Below are 22,074 nucleotides of genomic sequence, written 5' to 3'. Positions count from 1 at the left end.
CACGTAGGGGAGCCCTACGCACAAGGAGTGCGTCCCGTAAGGAGAGCCGCCCAGTGCAAAAGAAAGTCCAGCCTGCCCAGGAGTGGTGCTGCACACACGGAGGGCTGATGCAGCAAGATGACACAACAATAAGAGACACAGATTCCTGGGCCGCTGACAAGAATGGAAGTGGACACAGAGGAACACACAACGAATGGACACTGGGCAGACAACTGGGAGGGGGGAGGGGAGAGGAGAGAAATAAATTAAATAAATAAATACATCTTTTAAAAAAATATATGTGTTCTGCCAGGTCTGCCCAATTGCTTGGAAAAAAAAAACAAACCCTACACTGTAGAGATCTTTTCCACACGAGGATTTGCAGATGTGGAAAAGATACTTGCCTTTTTAGCATTTTGAATGGTATTTGGTAACTTTTATAATACTCCTACCCCACCATGACCAATGAAAGCATATTACTATGGAGGATTTTTGAGTTACTATAGTATGAAAGGAATTTATTGTAACTGATGGGGATGTGACTGGAAACTGTCCTATAGCTGAAGGCCAGAGTGACAGGGTCACCCCTACTTTTCCCAGAGAACAGGGCTCTTGCTTCCACAAGGGAGCTTATCTAATTGCAGGGTTGGGATGATCCATCTTCTGGGTTCCCACCTAGACGGTGTGCTCCTCAGGGGCTACAGTCTTATTCCACACCCAGCAATGCGCTCAGAACCTGGCTCGCATCAGGCATGATCACTGTTTATTGAAGGAAATTGAATTGAATAGTTAAATAGAGCCATAGATGCACTCGTTTTCAGTATGTAATGGAATAGCAGAGAGATGGATTGTGTGACATTTGCAAATATGTAGTGAGGAGGACTTCCAGAGTGTACATAATTTCTGAGGGCCTGATGAATTTCAGAAAGGATTTTTGAGAGTGTTGGTAAGATTACAAAATGATTTCCTGCTCGCCCCTTAAATAAGAGGAGAGCAGTCTTCCTGTCCACTGGCCTCTCAGGAGATCCCTGCTCCTCTAGACCACGTGGCTCAGCCTCCTTGTTGGTGTGCAAGGCAAACAGAGGGCACTTCCTCCACAGCTGTCAGCTCCTGTGCCGTGCTCCCCTCCTGCATCCAGCCTGGCACATCATGGAAAACGCTTGCCTTCTTAACAGCCGCAGGCCTCTGACTGGGCTCTGGAGTGCTGCTATGTAACAACCCAATGTCTCCATAGCCATGATTGCCAGGAGCAGAAGCAGAGGCAGCTGAAAAAATGATCTGCATCTAAACCGCCTATTCTAAATCTTGCACAAATGCATCAAACTGGCAAAACCTAAACCACATCCAGAGCTGCAAGAAGTCAGGGGATGCATTAATAATCATTCCAGCCTCCTTAATTCAGGAAGGGATACTTGTGGCCCTTTTGCTTTTTTGACTGCAACTTGCAGTAAGAAGTTCATTTTACTTGATGAATAAAGGAACATGTGACAAAGAATAAACATAAAACTGAAATTAAATGTTCATGAAACAAGTGGCTTTCACTGTCCACCCCACAAAGGGCACCTAACCCCGCTCTGCCACTAATGCATCATCCTGTTTTATTTTCTTCTTGGCATTTACAACCACTGGAAGTGGTTATATAAATACAATATAAACTGGCTGTCATCTCATTCACCTGACATCTGGGAGTGGGACTTTGTCTCTCTCCTTCACCACCATGTTACCCAGGACCTTTGAACAGTGCATAGATTCACTCAAGTGGTTTAATAAAGAGCTATTGAATTAATACATAATTGACTCTAATACACATGACAGTGCTATGTGGAAAGATACTATTATCACCTCCATTTTGCAGACCAGGACACAGAAACTCAGAGAGATTAGATAAATGTTCCTTGTTCTATTTAGTAAGTGGTAGAACCAAGGCTCAATAGGTGAGACAGTGTCTAAGGACTGTGCACTTGAACTGTACCCTCTGCAAACCCCATCCCCAAGTTCTCCATCCCAAGTTCTCAATGTAACACAAAATGTAGTAGTTGCAAGAACAAAGACACAATGCACTACAGAGAAAGAGAGGTGAATTCCTTCTTGTGGAACCCAGGCAGTTTCATCCAGGGAAAAGGTATCTGAGCTGATCCTTGAAGGCTATGAGGTTTAGGAAGATAAGCATAAAAGAACATCCTAGCTGAGCTGGAAGCTATTTAGAACCTCATAAACATGTCATTTTAACAGCAGGAGCCTATAAGGATAGCCCACAATTATAATTTAATGGAGGAGATCAAGTTAGTTAACATGAAAAAAATATTAAATAGCAAAAATCATCATGAGATCTGCAGGCAGGTCCAGCCCTGCCTCCCAAAAGCTTGGTGACTCTTTGGGGCAGAATGACCTTATTAAAATACTGACCCTACCACTCACTAGTTGCATGACCTTGGGCAAGTCTCTAAACCTCCTGAGCCTTGGTTTCCTTATCTGTTCCCTGTTGAGAAGGGTGGAGGTAATATATAACAAGTGGTAGTTTCTAACTCTGTATGTGTTGTGACCTGCAGATGCTGCTCTTGACCCCTTCCAGGGCAAAGCTTCAGCTATGACGAACTCCTCCCCAAACTCACCAGGCGCCATCAGCCCTTTATGTGTTTGGACATGACCAAAAGTCTCCATACACCTATAGCTTGTTTGTAGGACCTCACTGGCCAGGCACACAGGTTGGAGAGTTCTGATAAACCTAATACAGGGCCTGCATGAGACTTGGTTAATAATGATAGCTATCATTATTATCAATAATGATAATAGTAATAGGTTTCAATGTTCTTATTTATAAAATTTTAAACACTTGGACTCAAAAGTCTCTATAGTTCCTACCAGTTCTAACAGGCTATGATTATCATCCAGATAAAGTAATAAAGAATTGGAGGTGGCAGACTTGGCCCAGTGGTTAGGGCGTCCGTCTACCACATGGGAGGTCCGCGGTTCAAACCCCGGGCCTCCTTGACCCGTGTGGAGCTGGCCCAAGCGCAGGGCTGATGCGCGCAAGGAGTGCCCTGCCATACAGGGATGTCCCCCGTGTAGGGGAGCCCCACATGCAAGGAGTGCGCCCTGTAAGGAGAGCCACCCAGCGCGAAAGAAAGTACAGCCTGCCCAAGAATGGCACCGCACACACGGAGAGGTGACACAACAAAAAGAAACACAGATTCCCATGCCGCTGACAATAACAGAAGCGGACAAAGAAGAAGACGCAGCAAATAGACACAGAGAACAGACAACCGGGGTGGGGGGAAAGGGGAGAGAAATAAATAAATAAATCTTTAAAAAAAAAAAAAGAATTGGAATATTCCATTAGTATCATAGACTTGCCCAAGGAATTGAGAGAAGCTGAGTTCTGTGGGGCCTGGACCTTGCAGCAGACGCTTCTTGTGGGTTTGTAGAAAGAGTGGAGAGGAAGGGAGTCACACAATGTCCCGTAAAGTTAGTCACACAATGTCCCGTAAAGTTAGGAATGGGCATAACTCAAATGCCCTGGGACACTAGGGGCTCTCCAGAGAAGGAGCATTAGTAGGAGGCGTGGGGCGTGGGGCTGGGAGGGAAGGGTGGAGTCTTGAGCTCCAGGTGGAGGCTCAGCAATTCTAAGAGGATGCACTGAGCTAAGGGTGGGGACTTGTCTGGAGCCCCTCTGTGTATTAGGTATTATGTAGAGCATCCCTGTTCATTCAGTACTTGCCAAGGCAGGTGCTATCAGCCCAATGTTAAAAATGAGTAGAACTGAGAGAGGTGACTTGTGTAGTCCCACGACAAATGAGAGGGAAGAGCAAGACGAGGGTCTTTCTACCTCTAGCCTTATGGTCTCCAATCCTCTGATAGGAGTAGTGAGGGACAGTAAGCATTTCAAGTGGGTGTGGTTGAGGGGATGAGCTGGGAGTCTGGTCTTTTTCACATCAGAAAAAGATGCATCTGGCCACAGCTGCTCTCCTTATCATCCTTGCCCTTGCAAACCCCCACATCTGCTGTTCTGAAAACTAGAAACAGCTGTTAGTCAGTTTTGCTTTGGTGCAGGGTAAGTGACAACTCACTTCTATGTGTTCTGAAGTGATTGAGTTTTTTGGTGATTTTGCTCTGTCAAATTGTCTGCATTATCTGTTGGGCCCTGGCAACAGTTCAGAGGTCTCTTACAGTTTTCATTGTTTCCACTGCAGCCTACAGAGATTTTATAACTCAGAATTTGTTGTAGGGTTTTAGCCATTTGTGTTTCTGGGCACTGCTGCAGTGACCACAATAAAATAGAGAAAGTAGAAACACTTTCAGGTTCCTAGGCCACTGCATGAGCAGGGAAGGATAGATAGAAAGACAGAGAGATGGATAGATATAGATAGATAGATAGATAGATAGATAGATAGATAGATAGATAGATAGATAGATAGATAGATACATACATACATACATAAATATATAGATACATAGTTACATAGATATATAGATAGACAGATGATAGGTAGATAATAGATATGATAGAGAGATAGTGGTAGATATTTCTATGCCATTTTTCCTGTTTTATATTGCTTCATCCCATGTGGTATTATGAAAACTCAGGAAAATTTCCAGACCATCTACAATAACAGTACCTTCTCTTAGTCTTTCCCATCTGACCCTTTTCTTTGCCCACATTCAAATCTGCTTACCTTGCTGGAAATAAAGCAACAACCTCTCAATTGGTCACCCTATGTTCTGTCCATCCCGTAGCCTTGCAATCTATTCTCTGCACTCACAAATGATAATGACACTTCCCCTTAACTACCCTCCCCTGCTTTAAATATCACTCACTCACTCCCTATTCCCTGTGGGCTAAAGACCAAACTCCTTGCTTGCAGCATGTAAGGACCCGTCTGTTTCAATGGAATTCTCAAGTCTCAATTCTTATCTAACCTCCTTCACAGGCAAAGCTTCAACTGTGGTGAACTCCTCCCCAAAATCATCATTGTGCCATCATCCCTTTATGTTTTTGGACATGCTCATGTCCTGAATGTTCTTCCCTGACTCCATCTGACAAACTCCTAATAGTTCTTCCCTCCCCATGGCTCCCTTGTCTGTTTGCTCATTGTTTTTTGCTCATCGCTTTTGCTCCTTGTCTGCTCATTGCCTTCTATTTTGTTTTGTTTTGTTTGTACTCATTGTCTGTTTTATTTTTCTTTAGGAGGCACCAGGAACTGAACCCAGGACATCCCATGTGAGAGGCGGGCATTAAATTGCTTAAGCCATATCTGCTCCCTGCTTATTTGTTTTTGCTAATGCTCATTGTCTCCTCATTGTTTTTGCTTGTTGTCTGCTCGTTGTTTTTGCTCGATGTCTGCTCTTTGTCTGTTCATTGTCTGCTCCTTGTTTGTTTGTCTTCTTTAGGCGGCACCACTGGAAATTGAACCCGAGACCTCCCATTTAGGAGGCGGGCCCTCAACTGCTTGAGCCACATGCGCTCCCCTGCTAATTGTTTCAAGGCACCCTGTTGGGGTTCAATCATGTCCCACACAAAGACATGTTCAAGTCCTAACCCCCATTCTGGTGGGTGTGAACACATTTGTACATAGGACCTCTGAAGATCTTATGAGGTAAGTTGTGGCCAAACTGACTGAGGGTGGGCCTTAGTCCAATAGGACTGAAGTCCTTATACCCAAAGGAAGTTGGGCATGGAAGTAGGACTTGGATAAGACGGGAAGAGACAGATCACCATGTGATGGCAGCTGAGGCTGAGCCACCACCAGATCACCACAGACTTCAGAGAACACATGGGCCTATCATTACATTGATGTTGGACTTCAGGCCTCAAAAACTATGGACAATAAATGTCTACATTTAAGTCTACCAGCCTGTGATATTTGTTACAGCAGCCCTGCCAGCTAAGACACACCCAAATTCATTTGGAATGTCACATCCATCAGTGCAGCTCCTCTGTGAAGGAGGCAAGGTAGGGTTTACTGTTGGCCTTTTACACCTAAGGAAACTCCAATTCAGAGATGTTAAATACCTCTCCCAGGGTAAGACAAGTAAGTCAAAAGAGAACTCAAATCTAGTTTTTTTGATTATAGTTTCAGCATGTGGGTTTGCTTTTTCCCTATTGTCACACAGCAACTATATATCAATGTCTTTTTCTTGAAAATGGCATGGTCTTAATGGTATTTTCTGTGTCTGAGAACAGTGCAAAACTTGTGTGAATAAACCTTTTAGTACTCTCTAAAAAGACTTTGAAATCCTTAAGCCATAAGAAGTGCTTCTAAGGATTTTTCAAGAGGGGCTGCCTAGCAGAAGATTCAGTGCCTAAAGCCTTTTGGGCTCAGCAGATATGTTCTTTACTCCTTGCATTTGACTAAATTCCTTTCAAGGGAGCTCAGCATCTTGCCCAAATGTTACATTGCTTTTTGGTTTCCTTTTTCAGTACTGTGGCATAGTGCTTTGGGGTTTATCTTTTATTACTTTTCATGCGGTTTATCCTTTTTATTTCATAATGTTAGAATTGTTAATGTATCAGCCTAGGACCTCAATGAAAGGTTGCCTTGGTAAAGCTAAGTCTAAGAGCAAAAGCATCCACTGGCAGATCTACACGAGAAGAACTAAAAACTGGGGTGCCAAGTTCTCTGCTAAACAGATACCTAGGGGAGTAGGAGGACTATTTCATCACCGAATGGAATGGTGATAATTAAAAGGAGAACAACATTTAGATTATATTATTATTATAAAATCTACAGACAAGGAACCCCCTTATTGCCTGTACCCAGTACGGACCACCCCCAACCACCCAACCCTTCCACACACATGATATGCCATGTTGCTAAGCATGTCGCAAACATACCCCACTTGGGCCTGGCAGGAATCCCATGACGGAGGCACTATTATCATTTTACAGCCAAGGAAAATGAGCTCAGAGATGTTAAGGACCTTGTTCAAGGTCGCACAGGTAATTTAAAGGAGCTGAGCTGTGGTCTGTGTGGGGGGGTGGGGATCTGGCCTGCCTTGGGCTTTGGGGTGCGGAGGCACACGTTAGGGGCTCAGTAATGATCAAATGAATGAATGAAGAAAGAAGCTCTGTCTCCAGGTTTTAAATTTAAGATGTCTGGGAGTCACTAAAGAGGGGACCTGGGAAAATCTTACCCCCTTGGTAAGATAAAAAGAAGGAAAAAAGTGTCTGAAACCTCAGTTTTGTAGCTCTTCCCTTAAATTGCTCTCACTGTCGTGGAATGCAGACCAGAGAATAACGCAGGCCACAGGCCATGAGTTAGCCATGGGGATGAAATAAAACCCATCAGATGATTGCTGCTATTTAACATACACCTGCTGGTACCGGGATGTCTATAGGGCTTTCCATATGGTTTGTCATTGAGGCTCCATAAGAATCCCAGGAGGTGGGTATTTAATTATTCCCATTTTATAAATGGGAATAATCTATATTATATAGGCTAACATATAGGCATGTATGTTAATCAGGGCCCTAGATCTGAGATTATCCAGGGTTTAATTCAAGGCTGCCTAATTCCAAGACCCTTTAGTCTTTGCATTTTTAAGCAGAATCAAGGTGTATGGGGTCTCAGACCACCAGCAAGTAGACACGATGTTATCCAGATTATTAGTGTCCTTCCTGAAGCAATCTGAGTTTTCATGTAGAATACGCTTTTAGGAGCCAGTTCAACAACAGCGTCAACGTGGCTGTGCTCACACTTTGCTTTCAGAAACAATTCTGGGTAAGAATTTCATAAAAGCCCTTGAAAATATAAACTCATAAGGCCAGAGTAAAAAAAAATAAAATTATTAAAAGTATAACTAAAGGATTTTCACTGTCTAGCACAGTTGCCTTTTCACATCTTATGTCAATTGATTCCCCCATATTTCTTGTGTAATGTCCCTACTCCAAAAACTGAATAAGCATTAGTACCGGTACATAATTATGGCTCTTTCTCTTCTAAAACAATGCCTTAAATAGGGCGTGCTTGTCGGTGAATTTAACAAACACTTGGCTGTGCTTACAATGTGCTAGACACTATGGAAGTCATTTACCACTATGAACTCATTTACCCTCACATCCAGCCCAGGAAATGATGCTGTTATTATCACCCCTGATTTACAGAGGGGGAGCTTGCAGTACAGAGAGTTTACATGATGTGTCCTGAGTCACAGAACGAGGAAGGGGTAGAGTTGGGATTCAAACCCAGAAGTGAAACTGCAGGCCAGGCACTTGATAGCTATAGCAGCCCTTACCTTTGCTTTTCCCTGGTCTGCATCCCACCTCTCAGGCCTCGGCCTTGGCTCCTGGTCTTTATTCCTTGTATTTATTCCTTGTTTGTGTCATCTGTTCATTCCACAGATATGACTGGCTACCAAGCCCTGCACATTCATTTCCTGCCCTGTCCTTCACTTTTCGGGTACAGCCCTCCTTCCCTCTGCAGCTCCCCACCCCCTCTTATCGGTCACTCCAGCAATGGCCTCCCCTTAAATGTGACCCTGCCCCATGGCCATGCACCTTATGCAGGAGTGGAAGCTTGACCCAGCAACGTCCTTACACAGACCTGTGGAAACTTGAGCTGAGCCAGAGTCTACTTGTAAGAGCCAACGATGTATGATAGAAAGACCAGGCGCTCTCAGTGGCTGAGAAGTGAGAAAGAGGGAGGAACCTCACCTGGCAGAGAAGCAGAGCCCCAAGTTTAAGAGCAAGAGTCATGAGAGCATTTGGGGCACTGAGTCCATTGGTTCCTAAAGTCCAGGCTCAGTTGCTCCCTTAGACTCCCTGTGACACTCAGGGATACTCATAATGCTGGATGACACTGTGTTGCCTTGGGTATCTGTATCTTTGTCACCAAAGGAGTTCAGACTAACCCAGCTATACCTTCCATACCAAGCCTGTGTTGGTTCTGAAGGCGGAGAAGAAATATCTTAGTTCTGTAAAATTTCAGTCTAGAGAGGGCAACAGACATGAAAACAAGAGTTGTAAGATCCCTTTCGGCTGAAGCAGTCAGGATGGGCAGTTGCTAGTTTAACTGAAAAAGCCACTTAAAATGAGGATTACGAGAAATTATGCTTAAACCATTTCCTTTGTAACTGAAAACATAAAATAGTACATTCATCATCTGGTCTTTGGAAATACAGTCAAGACCTTTTATTAGTGTAGATCTCTTGTTTCTCATACAAACCATAACTCCATAACTACAGTGCATCATCTGTGATTTCTGGTTCCTTAAAATGGAGCAAGAATTTAAAAGAACTTTGGAAATTGTCAGAGGGACTTCTAAATTTTTATGGTTTTTCCCACTATCTTTTACAGCTGTCTTGCCACACCTAATCTGGCAGCAGTTGTTTAGCATCTCAAGTTATCAAGTTCTTTCAGAGCATGTGATTCTATTTTCATCTCTCTTTTCCTACTTATCTCATATTTTTATTTAATATTTAATTAAATTGTGAGAGTGCCCTAACAGGTTGAACTGACATCTCTGAAGATTGGGTTAGAAGCTGTAAGCATTTGGAGTGCTCCCTGCCAGCTGGGCCCTTCAGCCCTGTCGTGGCTCCGTCAGCCTGTTTGACGGAGGGGCTGGAGAAGGTAGGTTAACCCAGTGAGTCAGTTAATCCAGAGAGTCGGGTACGTGGAGGTCAGCCGGGAAAGCACTAAAGCGATACAGCTGCTGGCTGGAAGGTGGGTGCAGGTTTCCCCTGGAGCAGAAGGAGGCAAGTCTACGTGGTGTAGGGAATCACAGGGGAGCTTCGCGGAGGTCGTATCACTTCAGCAGGTCAGTGCAGTAGGGCATCTGGGTACAGACCCAGCAGGATCCAAGGTAGAGGGGTCTAAAACAGCAGGGCTCTCTGAGGAACTGCATGGCGTAAAGCTTTGGTGCGGGGAGCCTGACTCCCCGATTCCTGAACACCCAGTGTTCCGTCTCTGTCGGTCCCAGTGCTGGCCACTTGGTCTCTGTCTGGCTCAGGGTCTTGGTGATGAACAGTCTCTTGTCCGCGCCGCCTCCCGAGTTTCACCTGCTACTGATGGAGCACCCTCCTCTGAGTCACTGAGTGCTGCCCACCTTTCTGATGGGGGCCGATTCCTGCCTTCCCATCACAGGGCTTGTCAGGCTATGGCCAGCCACCTTGGCTGTGCTGTGCTGATCCCATCACCATCACCTCTTCCCTGTAATCTCCAGCATGAGCCTGTCAGCCCCAGGAAATCAAGGACCACATCTGCCTTGTTCAACCCTAGATTCCCAGGGTCTACCCCACGGTAGAATCTCAAAAACGTTTGTTGAATGACTGAAGAGTGAATTTAATGGGTGGCAGCACATCACAGCCTCAGAGCTTCTGTCCTTGCTAGTCCCCGCTGCCTGTGGCACCCTTCCCCAGCTTTCCACAGGGCCGTTTTCTTGTCTTCAGGTCCCACGTCCTTGAAGAGTCCTTCAATGTTCACCCAGCTAAAGCCACCTGCTTCCCTTAATCCCCACCACTGTCTGGAGACACTTTGACGATAAATTTGCATATGCATTTTTTACCCATAGTGCGCTAGCTCTGCAAAGGCAAGCGCCGCCGTAGCTGTTTCTGTTCTCTGCTGATTATCCAGGCCCCCTGCTGTGCCTGCCACACAGCACCTCTGCCTTGACTTGGTAATGAGTGAACATGTGGGTGAATTATCATCCATGTTCACGAGATAAAAGTCCGTGGACTTGAGCCTGCCCAGGGCACCTACCGACTTGACCCCACGCTTTTTGAAGCTCAGTGTCCTCCTATCTAAGATAGGATGAGAACAGTAATCCACCTCCTGAATGTAAGGTTTCAGTTACATATGGATGTAAAGTACTTGATGTGTTACATAGTAAGTGGTCAACAGAAATAAGATATTGTTTTTACTGTTAACGGCAATATCTAGGTCTCTAGCCCCAGAATGAGTCCCCAGTCTATACCAAACACTTCACGGCAGCGAATGCTGCCTCACCTGCACTAGAAGGAGGGACGTGAATGAGAAGTTTTCAGGAACCGCAAGAGTGAGGCATTCTTCCAGAAGCCACTCAGAAGCATGGCTGCAGCAAGCCCCAGAAGTGCCAGCTGCACCGCAGGCCTGCCCTGCCCCCTTTTCCTTCCCCGCTAGCGGCATTTGCATAAAATAAAGATCCTGGCTCCCTTGCTGTTTCACCTTGACTTCGCCTCAGGTGGACCACAGCAATTGATGCCTGTGAAACATTTTAATGTCATGAGTAGGGTATGTTAAGTGTGCCGAGCGGGGAGCCCAGACTGGAGCCACTGACACGCTTGAATGAATTGAATGAACACGGAGTCTCTCTTCATACAAATAAGAAAAACCCGGGGATAAGGAAAGTGTGCCCCAGGTGAGCTCAAAGGCCACCCTGGGTCACAGTCTGAGCCTGAGAGAGATTCTTGTACTTCTCATCTCCAAAGCAGGAAAATCACACATTGTGCCTCAGCAGGAGTTGGGAAATTGTATTAAGGGGGAAACTTTCTCATTTTCTTTCAAGTTGGGCTTTTTGGGGAATTTGAATGATGTTTCTCTAGCAGTAAACAAATGGGAGTGAAACAAAAGCAGGGAAAAGTGGGCTTTGATACTCAGACTCCCGTTGCCTTACAGAAAATGGCTTACAAAGTTTGAACAGCTGGCCTGTTGCCAGTAGCATTAACCGACTGATGGGGCAAGTCTGGGTGCTGGGGGCTTTTGCTATTAATTTTTTTAATCTCCCATGAAAGACTGATGGAATGGTACTTAAGGATTGAATGGGACTCATTTAACAAAGCATTCTTGAGCAGCCTGTTCCAGGGACTGCGCTGGCCACTGTTGGAATTGCCAATATCTTTCCCTGTGTTCACTCATTTGTTCAATAAATATTTACTTCACATCTCTTGTTTATATTTACTGTGCACTGAAGGAGGAGTTGAGGCTCCTGAGAACAAATCTGACTCAGTCCCTTCCTTCAACACATATATAGTCCTGTGAGCGGAAGGAGACAGCTATACACGTGCAAAGTGCATTTCATGAGGCAAGTCGAGGAATGGAGGAATCTGGGCTGCAGGGCATCAGTACCTAGACCTCCTGAAGGAAGGGGCAGTAAGTGGCTTTAAAGCGGGAGTCCTGACCAATGAGTGGGAGGGAACGCAGTGGAGGCCTCAGGAGAGGGTCCGGCTCAGGGGCCCCAACATGTAAAGACTGAGAGTCAAGAAAGTGATTGTTGATTTTAAGGACGTGAAAGATCTTCATTGTGCTTTTAGCCAAAAGTGAGAGGGAAGGAGAGTAGTTTAAGAAGTGTGTGGAGTCAGCCAGTGGCCAGTGAGTATCATAAGTTGTTTGGATTGTTTCCTGAAAGCAGCAAGGTTAAAGTACTTAAGTGGCATGATCAGAGCTAGGAGCTAATGGTTAAAACCAAAATCAAGCCAGACAACCATTACAAGTAGCCTGCTCAGAGCAGCGCAGACTTTAGCCATCCAAAGAAAATGACCCAACCAGAGACTCCTCCAGTTCACATTCATTTACTCCTGTCCACGTCCTCCAATATTTGATACCAGATTTGTTCACAAATAGATTGCCCCCTCCCCTGCTTGAATTTACTGCCTCCAGTACTTTTGATGGATCTTCTAGCCCTGGTCCACCCAGACTCTGCTTTCATTCCTGCCCACCTCGATTCCAGCCACTGCCAGGCTCTTTTTCTGATTATCATTCCTGCCTGTGCATAGACTATTGTGCAAACCTTCCCCTTCTGTGGCACCTAAAGTAATATTAGCAGGAGGCATAAGGTTATTAAATCAAGGCAAGGAGCTTGGTTTCCTGGGCAATTCCAACATAAGGATAACACATAACTTTTCATCTCCTTTGTTAGTTCCATTCAACTGGTAATGGCTCCTAATAGCTCTGCTTTTGAAGGCTGAGTCCACCCTTGGTGCTAGGGTCAGTCAGTGATACCTTCCAAGGACCAACACAGGGAAGGGCAGTGTTACAGCTCTAAGGTTTTCCTTCCCCAGTACGGTTCCCATGGTGGCAGCTGCAATAAGAAATCCATTTGGGCAGGCTTACAGCACCATCCTTTATAATTCCAGAAATCCAGAATCCTCCACAATACCTCTCTTGCCTCTCCCATAGGCCCAGTTCATACAAGTCTCCTAAATATCTCTCCACCATGTCTATGTTTCTCCAGCCCCACTGCCATGAACTTGGTCTAAGCTACCCTCCTCTCTGCCTGAACTGTACATTACTCACTCGGTTGTTTCCTTCTTCCCTCTCTCCACAGTAATTCCTTCATTGCACCAACTTTTTTCCATATTGCAGTTGGAATGATGTTTTAAAAAGCCCAAATCTGAACATGTCTCTTATCCCTGAGCAAAACACATCAGTTGCTTCTCATCAGTTGCTTCACCTTGGGATAAAGAAGCAACAAGGCCCAGAGCAAGTCTTCATCTCCTCGACTTGCTCCACTTCACATCACACATTCTATGCCCCTTTATTTTCCAGAACCGTCTTCTTCTACAGCACATGCTGCTCCCTCCTCTTAGAATGGTATTCCACAACTACCACCACAGCACAACACATAAACAGACATTTGCACTTGCACACACACACACAGAGTTCAGTTGAATAACTGCTCATTCTTCAGATCACAGCCCAAGCCTCCCTTCCTAGGAGTATTATATTTGTCTAAGTTAATCCCCACACTGTGGACTCTCCATGCCCTGAGTTTGCCTCTCTCATAGCATTTGTTATAGATGTGGTTAATTAATCATTTCTGTGATGCTTTGATTATCTGTCTATCCACCTGACTCTGCAGGGATCACATCCTGTTGTGCTTGCTTACCACTGCAGTGTCAGTACCAAGTGCACGGTTAGAGATCGAACCGTGAGCCCCAAAAGCTGTGTTGAAGTCCTCACGCCTGGAACCTCAGAAGGTGATCTTATTTGAACATAGGGTCCTTGCAGATGTAGCTAGTTAAGGTAAAAGGAGGTCACAGTGGAGAAGGGTAACCCTTTAGTCCAACATGACTGGTGTCTTTATAAGGAGAAGAGACACAGAGGCAGGGGCACCTGGGGAGAAGGAGCTGGAGGCAGAGACTGGAGGGATGTGTCTACAAGCCCCGGAACATCAAGGTTGCCAGAACGACCAGAGGCAGGGAGGAGGCAAGGAAGGACTCTTCCCTAGCCCTTTGGAGAGAGCGCGGCCCTCCCAACACCTTCATGTCGGACTTCTAGCCTCCATAACTGTGAGAGAATAAATTTCTGTTGTTTGAGGCCGCTCAGTTTGAGGCACTTTTTTCACAGCAGCCCTAGGAACCTAACACTCTGTGCTTGGCACTAGAAATTATTACAGAGATTATGGGTTATCATTTTATAGCTGTTTATTTTCTGTTAAATTTCACACAAAATATGCATTTTTACTGAGGCAGAAGGTAAGGTTAGATGAAGATTGTATGAACTGTGCGTCTATGTACACTTTGTGAACAAGAACACTTCTGTGAACAGTTTGACTTTTTTTATTTTTTTAATGTTACATTCAAAAAATATGAGGTCCCCATATACCCCCACCCCCTCACCCCATTCCTCTCACATCAACAACCTCTTTCATCATCATGGCGCATTCATTGAATTTGGTGAATATGTTTTGGAGCACTGCTGCACCGCATGGATAGTGGTTTATGTTGTAGTTTATACTCTCCCCCAGCCCACCCAGTGGGCCATGGCAGGACATACAATGTCCAGCAACTGTCCCTGCAGTACCACCCAGGACATTTTAATACCAAATCAGAGGTAGATAAAGTGATGATATGAAGGAAATTCACCATAGAGCCAATCAAATAGAGAACAATGTGTTGGTATATGCCAATTTATGTGTTTTTAAAACCAGTAGTATAACAAGATTTATTTCTCAGCTGTGCTGTATTCTATAGTCTCTTCTTTTATCACTTATGGAAAAGTGAGTGGACAAAAGCACAACTCAATTAAATAAAGTCCCTCATGATGGAAATAACAAGTATGTATTAAGGACCTGTAGTGTGTCAGGCACATTTCTAGCGCTGGGGTTATTGTTCTGAATGGAAGAGACAAAAGTGTGCCCTCATAGAGTTTACATTCAAGTGTGGGAGACAGAAAATAGGATAAGTAAATAAAGTATATCAAAAACCTGAGTGCTAAGGAAGAAAAAATAACACATGAAAGGAGCAGATGGAGTGAAAGGCAGGCGCGTGGGGCCACTTAGATCTGGGCACCAAGGGAAGGCCTCCATGGGAAGGTGAAGCACTCATAATGACCAGATGAAAGTGGGCCATGCTTTTTTATTTATTCAATTATCTATCATTATTTAGTTGCCTTTATAAACTGAACATACATATAAGTTTACATATGCACATATGATATATACACATATATCTTTAAATGTAATATATACATAAATATATGTATATATACACATAAATATATAAATGTGATATATACACATAAATCTTTAAATTTTACCACCCACATGCTTATAAAATGCCTTTTATGAACAAACAGATCTTTTTGCACCTTTTATAGCTTTGTCAAGTGCGTGGGGTATACCCACAGGGTGACATTGCTCCCCCCACATCACCTGTCCTGAGTGTCACACTACAAAGGTAAAGTTCAGACCTGCTGTCTCACATTAGGCTGTAGGACAGGCCACTCCACATCCTGCCTTGGAAGCGGCTGCAGTCTCTGCTCCACCAAAACCATGAGAAGGCATTTCTGTACCATCCCCTGAGCTGTTGCTAGAAACCACCTCAGAATTTTAGAGTACTGGGATGAAAATATCACCAAAATGGTTTAGCCTTTGGTAATATTTGAAATCTCTCTACGATATTAGAATATTATTGTTTGAGGCTACTGGTTCTTAGGGGGCCCATTTGATTTATTCCAGTATTTCATAATCAGACCAGGTGTTGGTTCATTCATTCATTACTTCTGCTTGTACATTTGTTGAGATCTCTGTGAGGTGTAGACTGATTACTGGGTATAAAAAGATGAACTTAAAATGCTCAGAGTTTACTCAGGGCAGCTGCCACATAAACAGGCAAGTACAATATAGTGTAATAAATGCTATTTTAGTTTCCTAGGCTGCTTAAAGCAGAGACCATGGAATGGGTTCCATTTAACAATAGGAATTTATTAGCTTATGAGCTTAAGTTTTGAGGCCATGAAAATGTCCAAATCAAGGCACCATCAAGACAATGCTTCCTGAAGACTGGCTGCCAATAATCCTGGACTCCTTTGACACATGGCAAGGCACGTGGTGGCATCTGCTGGTTTCACCTTCTCTTCCAAGTTTCATTGCTTTCAGCTTCTTGCTTCCATGGCTTTCTCTCTCTCTTTCTGTGCCTCTCCCTCTGCATATTCATCCCATTTATAAAGGACTCCAGTAAGAAGATTAAGACCCATTCTGAGCGAGGTGGGTCATACCTTAAATGAGTAGCCTCATCAAAAGATCCTTCTTGGGAAGCAGATGTGGCTCAACTGATAGAGCATCCACCTACCATATAGGAGGTCCAGTGTTTGAACCCAGGGCCTCCCGGCCCATGTGGTGAGCTGGCCCACACGCAGTGCCGCCGCATGCAAGGAGTGCCATGCCACTCAGGGATGCCCCCCGCGTAGGGAAGCCCCACACGCGAGGAGTGTGTCCTCAAGGAGAGCTGCCCCAAGTGAAAAGCACAGCCTGCCCAGGAGTGGCGCCGCACACACGGAGAGCTGATGCAGCAAGATGATGCAACAAAAAGAGACACAGATTCCCGGTGCCACGGAGAATGCAAACAGACACAGAAGAACACACAGCGAATGGACACAAGAGAGCAGACAATGGGGGAGGAGGGCTCAGGAAGGGGAGAGAATAAAATAAATCTTAAAAAAAAAAAGAAAGAAAAGAAAAGATCCTTCTTACAATGGGCTGATGCCCACAGCAATGGATTAACTTTAAGGACATAATTTTCTGGGGTACATATAGTTTCAAAGTCCCAGGAATGCTATGAGAAATATCTGCACAAAGGAACATGATGTTGGTTGGAGTATCTAATCCCCATCACCACGGGAATGAGATTGGCCCTAAAATTCAAAGATGTGTCAGTCAGGGACACTGATGGGCAGGACTGTCTCAGCCTTACAGGCCCCTGAAGAGTGTTGGGCGAGGAGGATGAACAAGGGCTAGCCAGGCAGTGCTGCCGAGTTCCTCACCGCTCCAAGACACGCCCGTGCTGGTTCCATGAGCTGAACTCCAGACAATGGGCAGTTAATAACCCTCTCTCTGCTTCTGAGAACTTTCTTCCTGTCAAGAGATCCAGTGCAGAGCCTGTGTGTCTCAGGAGCCGAGTTCCATAAAAGGAGACTTACCGTGCGATCATTTCTAGCTGTCAAGTTCCTGAATTTCTCACAGAATGCTTTTTAGTTTGCAAAATATATGGCAGCAATAATTCCTAGCGTCACATGCATATTTTCATTGATTACTTTTAGTTGTATTACTGTGTTTGACTTTTGGTTGTTTTTAAGGGCTCAAATAAGAAATCACTGAGCATCACACGTATGCTTTATTTACCTATAGACAAAATGGCACACCTTTCATTTCAGTGGTTATTACATTTTCAACTTCTGAGAATTAGACTTTGAGGGAGTTTTTCAGGAATAAATTACTCTGATAAGGTGAGGGGAGGCTTCTAACTGGCTTTGAGTCTGGCAGACCAGACCCTGGCCCTTCCTTGCTGTGTGATCTTGGAAAGTTCCTTTACCTCTCTGAGCCTTGGTGTTCTCATTTGTCAAACCAGAATGAGTTACCCCTGCCACAGAGTTATTCTGAATATTACATGAGATTATGCTTGAAGAGCCCCTAACACCATGCCTAGCCCCTGTGGGTGCTTTCAGAGCCACATAAATGGCAGCTAGTAAAAGTGCATATCCTTGTGTGATATCCAGGGTGCTTTAGTCTCCACCTGCATAGCACTCCCTCTAGAGTGGAATCTCCAGAACAGTGGGGACCTTGTCTGCCTTACTCCCTGTGTGTCTTCTATGCCCAGAACCAAGCTGACATATATTCTCAAGAAATATGTGTTGAAAAAAAAATGAATGAGTAATGTAAAAATGAATGAAAAAAATTTTTTTTAATTTCTAATGTTTCAAGGACCCTCTTTTGGGAGCTCCTTCCCCACATATTTTAGTGAATATGACCCTTTCTTCCCTGAACCCTCATTGCATACTGTTTGCCCCGTTATAGGAACATCCCACACAGTGCCTTAATTTATAGTTATTTTCAGGTAAGAGGTGATTAGGCTACGTTTAATAGGAGGTGGAGCTGGTGTAATAGAGCAGTGTTTTGCAAGTCAGGAAAATTTAGTTTAAGTTCTTTGCCATTTACAACCTAGGTGAACATGGATAATTTACTTAAACTACTGTAAAACTGTGTTTATATTTTTTTCTGCAGATTTCTGCTTTGTAGAGTTATAGTATATGTTAAGTGACATAATGGGCCTCAGAGTGTTTGCCCTGTACCCCAAACTCCTGCAGGCTTTAAAACATTCTGCCTGACCTCCTGCTCCCAAAATCCCGTTCAGGGCACCTGGATGGGGTCGGAGCAGCTGCTCTTTTATGAAGTTCCAAAACCACCGTGCTGGGCAGCCAGAGTGTGTGAGTGGACCTTGTGTCCCACACCACGTTCCCAGCTCTGTGTTCCTCCTGTGATGGGCCAACCAGCACAGGTGGCATCTTAACTGAGCCTCTCCAGCCTCCACCTGAGCACTCAGGCCCTCCAAGCCATGATTACTGCCTTCTCCAGCCCGCCAGCGATTGTGTGAACAGGGCCACAACTAGCCGGGAAGTTAGCAAGTAGCACTCTTGGGCATGAAATGGATATTATGTGGAGCATTTGCAATAAGCACTGCCCACAGGGTCCCCAGGCTGGGACTGCTTTGGATTGAGGAGGAAGGCTTCGTCATGCTCAGTGGGCACTTCTTTAATAAAGTTCCTGGCAGCAGCAGAGTCAGGAGAGGAGAGAGGAGGGTGGGGGAAATAATGCCCAGCCCTCGCGTTTGTTTCAAGGAATTCTCACAGCAGCCCTGCGAAGTAGAGGGAAACAAAGTACAGAGAGATGAAGTAGCTTGCCTAATGCTACACAACTAAGTGATGAGACAAGATCCAGTTTTCCCCTCTCATCAAGATCCCCGTTGCAGAATGGTAAAGGAATGGTAAAAGAATAGTAACTCTCCAGATTGTGCAAGTTATTTCATCTCCTAGTCTCAGTCTGCCCACTAAATGAAGACAATCATTTTTTACATTCTTCTAGGATTTTGTGAGGAGGAAATGAAAGAATGGAAGGTGAAAATGCTTAACAGCCATAAATAACTATGGAGACAGGAGAAACTGAGTTGATCAGAATACACCTGTTTTAAACTCAGTTCCACATCATAGCTGTTAGGTTTTGCCTAGTTTAGTTTCTGTGACAGAGTCTTCTTAGGACTTAGTTCATCTTGCTGGTTGAAGTTTCTTTGCTATTATCTACCACTGTGATCACATGGAAAGTATATTATTGCGTCCAGTGTTCGGTCCCTACCTTTGGGCCACATGTGTCTCTGGGGCCCTACCTTCAGGCTTTATGTATCTTACTTCCTCCCTTCTTTGATACAAAGTTAGTGCCTATGAAGTCTGGTTTCTTTCCTCTGTTCCATGTTCCTTTAAATGGTAGCACTTGCTCCCAGGCAACCAAACTCCAAACCTAACCATCACCTTGGTTATGGCTTGTTTATCTCCTGCCTTCAGCAGCTGGTTGCTAACGTATGGATCTTATCTCCTCCATCATCTTTTTCCTCTTCTACTGTGGAGCTTCCCAAATGATCTCTCTGCCTTTACCCTTGAAACCCTCCCCAACATTCATTCTCCAAATTGCACTCAGAGTGATCTTTCAAAATGTAAGTCAGTTTATGTCACTCCTCTGTTTAGTGCCACTTAGTGGCTTCCAGATGCTGTTGGAATTACATGCAAATATCTTACACTGGCCTTATGATCTGCGTGCACCTCCAACCTCACCTCATGTCACCCTACCTCTTGATCACTTATCTTTAGACGCACCAATGCTCTTTCTCACCTCTGGGCATTTGCACTTGCTATTTCCTCTTCCTGGAGCTCTCTTCTTCTTGTGCTACTCAGGTATTCCACACTTTCAGGTCACCACTGCAATTACCAATTCCATAGAGAGGCCATTCCTAATCCCTGATGTGAATCATGTCATCAGCCATCATACCCACTCATCATGACCTATTCTTGCATGGTACTTACCACATTTTGTAAATGTGTATAGTTGTGCTTGGGTATGTATTTTTTTCTCATTTTTTAAAATACATTTTTATTACAGAAGTTGTGAACTTTCAAAACAATCATGCACATCTGTAGAATTCCCCTTTCTCCAACACACCACACCATTATGGAACATTTGCTACAGATTATGAGATAATATCATCACACTTTACGTGTGTAATTTTCAATGTCTGTCTTCTCTGTTCAAAGGTAAGCTCCATTCTGGTAAGAAAAACATCCATTTTGCTCTCACCGCTATGTACCAAACACCAAGCACAGTGCCTGGCAAATAAGAACTCAGTAAATACTTGTGATGTTCATACAATGGTTGGAGTTAGCCATTCTTCAAGAGGTTCAGCCTCATGAGTTCTACACCCTTCACCCACCAATCTGAGTGCCACTGATCAGCCTAACAAGATTATCCTTCTCTATTGTTCCATTCCAGGAGCGGCTTGTGCTGTCCGTGCTGCCCCGGTTTGTTGTCTTGGAAATGATCAATGACATGACCAATGTGGAAGATGAGCACCTGCAGCACCAGTTCCATCGGATCTACATCCACCGCTATGAGAATGTCAGGTGAGGAAAGTGACCCTCCAGTCCATTCTCTGCATTATCCGGAAGTGCCAGGCTACTCCTCTTGCCACCCAAATTTCTGTCTACCCGAATGTTGATACTTTTTTTCATCTGGTTGATCAGTTCATTCATTAGTGATTATTCATTAGCAAGCTTGACTTTTCCAAAATGAGGCTAGAGAAGAATGCCGGAGGAATGAAATTATATTTCCCAGTTGACTTACTGCCTGGCTTCCTGCAGTAGACTTGTCTGTTTTCACATTTTGATTGGAAAAGGCAAAAGGCTTTTAGAATGTGATTGGAAACATTCTCCCAGAATTTGACCTAAAGGCCTCAGGGGTGATCACATAGGTCTCCTCCCTTAATAAAAACGGAATACTGTCTTTTACTTTGCAAACATATATCCATTGTCCTCCACCCACCCATCCATCCATCCATCCACCCACCAATTCATCTATCTGTCTCTTTATATCCATTCTTCCTTCCCTCCATCAGTCCTTCCTTCCTCCCTTCCTCCCTTCCTCCCTTCCTCCCTTCCTCCCTTCCTTCCTTCCTCCCTTCCTTCCTTCCTTCTTTCCTTCCATCTGTCCATCCATCCATTGGTACATCTGTCCATCTATCCATCAGTGTACTCAAAGTGTTGAGCACTGTTCTAGACAGCCTGATATATGGAAAATCAGAGGGCGGGCTCTGTAATGAGGCAGAACAGCTTTAGAATCCCAGTAATGCTTCTTCCTGGTGGATGATCTTGGGTATTTTACTTTTCTGAACGTCAGGATCCTTCTCTGTAAAATGGGCATGTTAATAGCCACTTTGCAGGGGGTTATGTAGATTATGTGAGTGACGATATATACAAAAAATCAGGCCGAGTTAAGCTTACAGTAGAGTATCAGGAATCTCAAGGTTTTTTACAAACCTGTCTCTTCGTTGCAAAAAAAAAAAGAATTGAACTCTGAATTGTGTTGAAATGTATTGAAAGACTATGTCCTACCTCACAGAACAATCAGAGAAGGGTAAAGAACCAGACTCAGGAATGGCCAGAAAGAAACAAAGCTACAGAACCAAACGCATAGCCAAAATCAAACCAGAGCACTAGTGAGGACACTACTGTCACCATCTCTTAACAGTCCGTTGTTTGTGCTACCAACCCCTGGCCCCTGACACAGCATGCCACCCCCGCATTGACCCCTTGCAACCCCCAGGAACTGGGTATTGCTTTGCCCACGCTATGCTACTCCTCCTGCTTCT

The 22,074-nt window shown here is 44.5% G+C and overlaps 1 protein-coding gene across 5 annotated transcripts in view; it reads left to right on the top strand.

Moving 5' to 3' along the window:
- ADCY8 (adenylate cyclase 8) overlaps positions 1-22,074 on the top strand; it is a 284,440-nt gene that overhangs the window by 99,780 nt on the left and 162,586 nt on the right. For all 5 annotated transcript variants that reach the window (XM_058276038.1, XM_058276042.2, XM_058276041.2 and 2 more), the window contains exon 3: positions 20,700-20,830. In XM_058276038.1, coding sequence (XP_058132021.1) covers positions 20,700-20,830 — 131 coding nt within the window. The remainder of the gene's footprint in view (positions 1-20,699; positions 20,831-22,074) is intronic.

The sequence above is a fragment of the Dasypus novemcinctus genome, chromosome 14, assembly GCF_030445035.2.
Source record: "Dasypus novemcinctus isolate mDasNov1 chromosome 14, mDasNov1.1.hap2, whole genome shotgun sequence".
Taxonomy (NCBI): Eukaryota; Metazoa; Chordata; class Mammalia; order Cingulata; family Dasypodidae; genus Dasypus; species Dasypus novemcinctus.
Note: the sequence above shows the minus strand (reverse complement) of the source record. Positions and strands in the feature narration are given on the sequence as shown.